The sequence below is a fragment of the Peromyscus californicus genome, unplaced genomic scaffold, assembly GCF_007827085.1.
Source record: "Peromyscus californicus insignis strain IS unplaced genomic scaffold, ASM782708v3 Scaffold_17__1_contigs__length_78620276, whole genome shotgun sequence".
Lineage (NCBI taxonomy): Eukaryota > Metazoa > Chordata > Mammalia > Rodentia > Cricetidae > Peromyscus > Peromyscus californicus.
In genome coordinates this window covers 51,497,101-51,503,271 of record NW_026294469.1, presented here as the reverse complement: position 1 = coordinate 51,503,271, position 6,171 = coordinate 51,497,101, and the positions used below count along the sequence as shown (strand labels likewise).

The 6,171-nt window shown below is 46.9% G+C and overlaps 1 protein-coding gene across 1 annotated transcript in view; it reads right to left on the bottom strand.

Moving 5' to 3' along the window:
* Window positions 1-1,404: 1,404 nt before the first annotated feature.
* The window catches only part of Apcdd1 (APC down-regulated 1), a 31,688-nt gene continuing 26,921 nt past the window's right edge, over window positions 1,405-6,171 (bottom strand). Inside the window, exons 4-5 of the mRNA XM_052742298.1 lie at window positions 5,427-5,748; window positions 1,405-3,376 (exon numbers count right to left, since the gene is read on the bottom strand). Of these exons, the coding sequence (XP_052598258.1) occupies window positions 2,931-3,376; window positions 5,427-5,748 (768 nt within the window). The 3' untranslated portion in view covers window positions 1,405-2,930. The remainder of the gene's footprint in view (window positions 3,377-5,426; window positions 5,749-6,171) is intronic.

Here is a 6,171-nt window from a genome sequence, read left to right as displayed (position 1 = left end):
TCTGGATTTATGACTGGGAACCCTATTTCCTCAATGTGACAGTGTTGGGATGTGGAGCCAATAAGAGGCATGGGGGTCAACAGTGGAGCCATAATGAATGGACTGATTCTGTTCTTCAAAGCTCTCAATCTCATGGAACTGGATTTGTTGCCAGGAGAACAGGTTGGATAAAGCAAGTCCACCTTCATGCTTTGCGTCCAATGCACGTGCTGTCTGCTACCAAGTCGGAGCTGCAGGGGGCCCTCTTCAGATGCAGCTGTCTGATTTCAGACTTCCCAGTCTCCAGAACCACACGCCAAAATAAACGTGCATTCTTTACAAATCATCCAATCTCATCTTCTGTTCCAGCAATGGCCTAAAGCCTAGTTGCAGCTGACCAGTGAGGTCTGCAAGAACCTTCCATAATATATGACTTTCCCCAGATCTAGAATTTACATGCAGAATTACCCACCACTGACTGAGAGGGAGACTTTCGAGGCCCTGAGTACTTAACTATGGTATACTTCAAACTTGCTATATAAATGAAGTATTCTATGGTCAGTCATACCTTCCTCCGAAAGCATCTTGTTCCAAGCCAGGCATAGTAGAACTGGCCTGTCATCCCAGCACTTAGAGGGTAGAAGCAAAAGGAGCAGGAATTCAAGGTCAACCTGGGATACACAGTTAAGACACTGTCTTATTAAATGAAACAGGAGCTGGAGGATAAGACTGTTCACTACTCTTGCAGAGGAGCAAAGTTTGGTTCCTCTCACCCACACTGGGTGGCTCACAGCCAACTGTAACTCCATCTCTGCACTCTGTGAGCATCTGTACTCATATGTGCACATACCCACCTGTTCCATCACATACACATAATTAAAACAAGGTAAGTCTAATAAACAAGCAAGCAAACAAAGCATCTCGGTCTTGACTTGTCATTGGATGCCCTAGAAATCCATTGTGGTTTCAAGATCACTGGAAACCACATCACATCAAGATCACCTTGGGTCACATGAGGGACCTTACTCTAGAAATCCTATTGAGGTGAATATGATATAACCAATCTGAGATGAATGCCCATAGGACATGGAACGGCACACTTTAGTGTGCTGGTGAATCGTGAATAAACTGTTATTATTTCTCTGTAAAGATTTATATTACATGAGAAAGTGATCACACAAACCTCACATAGACTGGTCATGCGCACACTGTGTATGTGTTCATATCTATGCATTTGGGGTGGTGTATGTAGCACACCGTTAAAAAGTAGAAATAGGTGAGTCTAGAAGGGAGGCAATGAACCCAGTGGCTATAAACCCAACTCCGGGTCAACCTGTGAAGTATGTCTGAGAGTCAGTATAGGTTTTCACTTTGAAGACAGTATTAGTATTAATTAAATTGACAAATAAGACGTATTTCATGGGATTACTTCCAAATTCTTTGTTTATTAAACTTAGTAGACATTAAGTTAGTATTTTCATTTTGGATAAAACCCCTCAAGTATGCACCATGACTGAAAATATAATCTAAATATAAAGCACTCTGGTACTCCATGCCATCCTTATAACTTAACACCACACTGAATGCAACAGCTTCATAAAGTGAATTCTTAAAAACACATGACCGACTCTTCTCCTGGATCGTGGTGGTCTCCATGTCCTGCTTTCAGTCACATCTAGGCTTTCTGTTTCTCACCCCTTGCCCGCGTGGGTCTCCGCGAGCCATAGCACTTGGTGGTAATAGCACCAGAGGCAATAACACGAAGGGATGGGCAGCCACCCCCTCCTCCTTCCTGAAGACTGTGAAGCAGCCACCGCTGAATAAGATGGCTTTGGAACTCACAGCCATGGCAGAACCGAGTAAATGCAGAGAGGACACCAAATCAAGCCAGGATATCTAACAACAAGAGTGACCGCTCATAAAGACTCCATGTTGTACAGAGATAGCATCTAGCAGAGTGGGTCCCCGGTGTGGATGAGTGCCACCCAGTCCTCTTTCATCCGTAAGCCACTGGAGCACTGGAAAGCTCTGTCTCCGTGTGTATGAAGATGGCAGCGGGGTGGTGGGGTTCTTCTCCCCATCCCAACCACAGTGTGAGCCAGGACACAGGTGCCTCACCTGGAGAAAACTACCACAGATTTGCTTATCTCTCCTGTGGCACTGACCACATCATAGCTGCCCTCTGCACTGCTCCCCTGACTGCCTGGAACAGGAGGCTTTTCTGATTTTCCCAACTGGACCAGTCTACTCCGAGGGTTAAGCAGCAGGCTGTAATCCGAGTCACCAAACCAAGCATATGGCACACCTCTTTGCTCAACAAGTGAAAACTGGTGCTAGTAAACACAATTTAAATCACTTTGAAGCTTTGCAGACACCTCTCTACTCAACTTACCCGGAAGTGTTGATTGGCATTAAGGCTGGAACAATGATTGAGCTGAACCTTGCATCTTGTCTTATGTACATACCAATACCCATATCTTTTCTGTATTAATACACAGGGTCTTGACAGCAGTCCCAAGCCAACTCTTCACTGGATTCCAGTGCAGAAAACTTGGAGTATGGAAGGGGTTCGGAGAAATAAGAGAAGCCATGGCAGAGAAAGCTGCAGCCTGACATTTTTCTCTTTAAAACTCAGCTACATACAGAAGTGGGGGGACAGAGGTAAGAGGCTAGCAACCACCCTTGCTGCCACTCCTAAACACACTAGCTCCAACTCTCTGCAGACTTAAAGTGCAATCACTGCTATGAAGCTCTCAGGCCAGGGATCAGGAGGGAAGAAATTCAGAGCTGAAACTTCAAACCCACTGCCCATGACTCAGAGGCTGGAAGAGGGAACAGGGGTAAGGCAATGGCAGATCTCAGGCATTCAAGTGCATCAAAAGAATCAACGTCCTTTCTCTGTGTGAAGAACAGTCATAAACGGTAAAGAGTCTAGGTTTAGAAAATATCTCCTATCGGAGGATGCTCCAATGTGGTAGAGTCCAAAGGCAGGCAAAGGCAGTAAGCAGCAGGGGCCCAGCTGTCCTCCCCGCTGCCCTGCCAAACAGATGGGCTCGACTGTCTTCCAAGTCTTCAGCTCTCGGTGAGGACGAGGCACACTGGACCAAGGGCATCTGGTAGGATGTTGCCCTCTTCTCGGGCCTGTCTGGGCTGGAGCCATCACTGGGCCTCTGGCCATTGAACAGCAGGTAGCGGCCACGGGCATCTTGCTCCATTTTGAAGATCTCATATTCTGTGTGAGGTAGTTTGATGCCCAGAGCCACACAGCCATTGGTGTGTGTCACGTCCTGTTGGATACCCACTTGCCAGGAGCCCTCAGCCCCACACTCATTTCCACTAAAGACATTGAGGAGGGAGGCTGTGGCTGCATCCATGGGAGTGACCTTCATGTGATTCACTGTGGAAAAGAGAGATATCTATGACTGTAGGGAGACAACTTGGGAGGCAGACGCTTCCAGCAAATGCTGGGGACACTGTCTCAACAAAGCTTTCATTTCAAAACACAATTCATAGCGTGCCCACTAACCACAGTAATCACAAGAGCAGGCTTGGGTAGGAAGTTTCACACGCTGATCAGAATGGTCATAGGGAATAGAGCCAGCCAGCTCATAGTATCATGCACCCTGCAGTCACAACTTAACTACACAGCCTAATGGTACTACATTAGGTATCCGAAGTAATCTAGAAATGGTGTAAAATACAAGGAGTATGTGTACAGGTTTTGTGCAAGTGTCCTCATTTTACACAAGGGACTAGAGTAACTTTGGATTTGGGTATCTTCAGGGAGTCCAGGAATTAATCCCCCATGAATACAAAGGAATGGCAGTATACTGTAGGTGGGGTCAGAAAACATGGATGACATTCGGTTAGCCCAGTTTGCAGCTGATCACACCCACAAGTGTGAAATAAAACTATCCCCGCATTCCCACAAAGTGCTCTTTAGGACAAATGACTCCCAAAAAATATTCAACAAAACTCATTGAATTTTATTTTTATGGAAAGGTCCTGAAGGACCCAAAAGGTTTCACCTCAAACGTGTCTGAATTAGCATTTTCACAGATTAATGTGGGCCCATCAGCTGGGCATCTAAATGCAGTTAGGCTGCAAATAAGAAAAATATGAAGAAATAAATACAAGCTCCAGCCTTTGTGGACCCTTGGGGCCCTCCTATGGGACTACACTTTGCATATAACCAAGTGGGATTTGGGGTGAGCAGACAGATTTTTCTTGGTTAAGTTTACAAGGCCAGTGTACAAGAGCAAAGTTCCTCATTCAAAGGAGGGTGGCCATGCTCAGGGATTCCTTTGAGGCCACACAGACACCTCACACTAACTGGACCACAGTGCTACCCTGGAGTGGTTACCCAATGACCCAGCTATGCTCATTATTTGCTATTACAGGGTTGGCACCACCTTACAGACATTCGAACTTAAAACTAAAGCAGCAAGACCTCCCTTGTGGTAGGGGCAGGTGCCTCCCGACCCCTAGCTTCCTTGTCTGGGTGAGCAGTGCACAGCATGAACTTTCCCCCATGATGCTCTCGCCTTCAAGCCTGGGACAAGCTCTTGTGTGCAGCCTCAGCTCAGGTTGGCAGTAACAACTCTGAGCATCAAGAAGTAACTACATCAGCTCTGTAGTCCTCATTCAGGAAAAGTACCCAGCATACAAATAAGCCTGATGCTACCAGAGGCCGTCAGGTTTCACTGCGGTCACATTCTTAACTGTCACATTACAGTGGCCCATGTGATGGTCTGGGTCCTGTGGTAGAATACTATTTGAAGGTGTGTTACTTTTGTTTAACTCTGTGAAGCTGTGTTACTGCTGTGCCTGTCTCAAACACCTGAAGGTCTAATAAAGAACTGAAAGGCCAATAGTGAGGCAGGACAAAGGATAGGCAGGTGGGGCTGGCAGACAGAGAGAATACATATCGAAGGAGAAATCTGGAAGAGGAGGAAGAAGTAGCCAGAGAAGGAGGAGGACATCAGGAGCCAGCCACCCAGCTACACAACCAGCAACAGAGTAAGAAGGAAAGGTACACAAAAATAGAGAAAGGTAAAAGCCCAGAGCCAAAAGACAGACGGGTTAATTTAAAGTTAAGAAAAGCTGGCAAGAAACAAGCCAAGCTAAGGCCAGGCATTTATAAGTAATAATAATCCTCTGTGTGATTTATTTGGGAGCTGGGTGGCGGCCCCCCAAAAGAGCAACAACAAACAACAGCAGGGTCCCATTGTACCTGAGTGTCACGTGGATGCCTGGGTCTAGCCTGCTTTGAGCAGAAAGGAGCTCAAATGATGTTTCCAAGGATGCTTTAAGGCAGCCCTGGCTCTAACTTCATCCCTAGCATCTCAAGCAACAAAGATACCCTTCCTTCTGAGGTTCTGCCCTAACAGAAATGTCCCAGAGCTGCCCTTGAGCTGTGCTGTAAGAAGAAGAGGCAGTAGACTTACCTTTGAACACAAACTCTGTGCCACCCATGACCCTTGAGGAGAGCACACCGCGGCTGTAGCGGCCTCGAGCATAGATGGTGAATGTGGGGTGTTTGCAGACAGGGTCTGAGTAGTGGTAGTAATGTCCTTCCCAGGTGTTGTTGTTGTCATGGAAGATGAAGTGGCGGGTGAGGAAGAGGACTTCGGGGCGCACCTCACAGCGCTGGCTCACCCATTCCCCATGCAGGCCAATGGTCAGGTCAGCCTTAGGGGGCAGGATGGGAGGGTGGTGTTCGTCAGAGCGGTAAATGATCCGACAGGCTATGCAGGCATGGTTGTGGTTCTGAAGCAAAGAAACAAAGACATTACAGACTTTAGTCTTCCCATGAGCTCAGTATGCATGTATATCCCTGAAAAATGGGGGTTCAACACGGTTAGGACTGGGCACTCAGGGCACCATCACTTAACCCCAAAAACAAATGAAGCCAGTCTCTGGTACCCAGACAGTGGAGCACGGGGTGTGCCAGAATGTACAGTCCAGCTGTAATAGGACAGCCTGCCTTAATGTCAGCTATGGCATGGGCTCTTTAGAATCCTATTTGGGTTTGGACTCTTTAGAATCCTATTTGGGTTTCAGACCATGGGCTGGCGCTCAATTTTGGAAAGGATGGTAAATGCCTCACATTCCATAGGCTGGGACCAACACAAATCCAGAGAATATGTGTTGGTGAGGATGTGGAGAGATCCCAATACTTTGGTCCTGTTT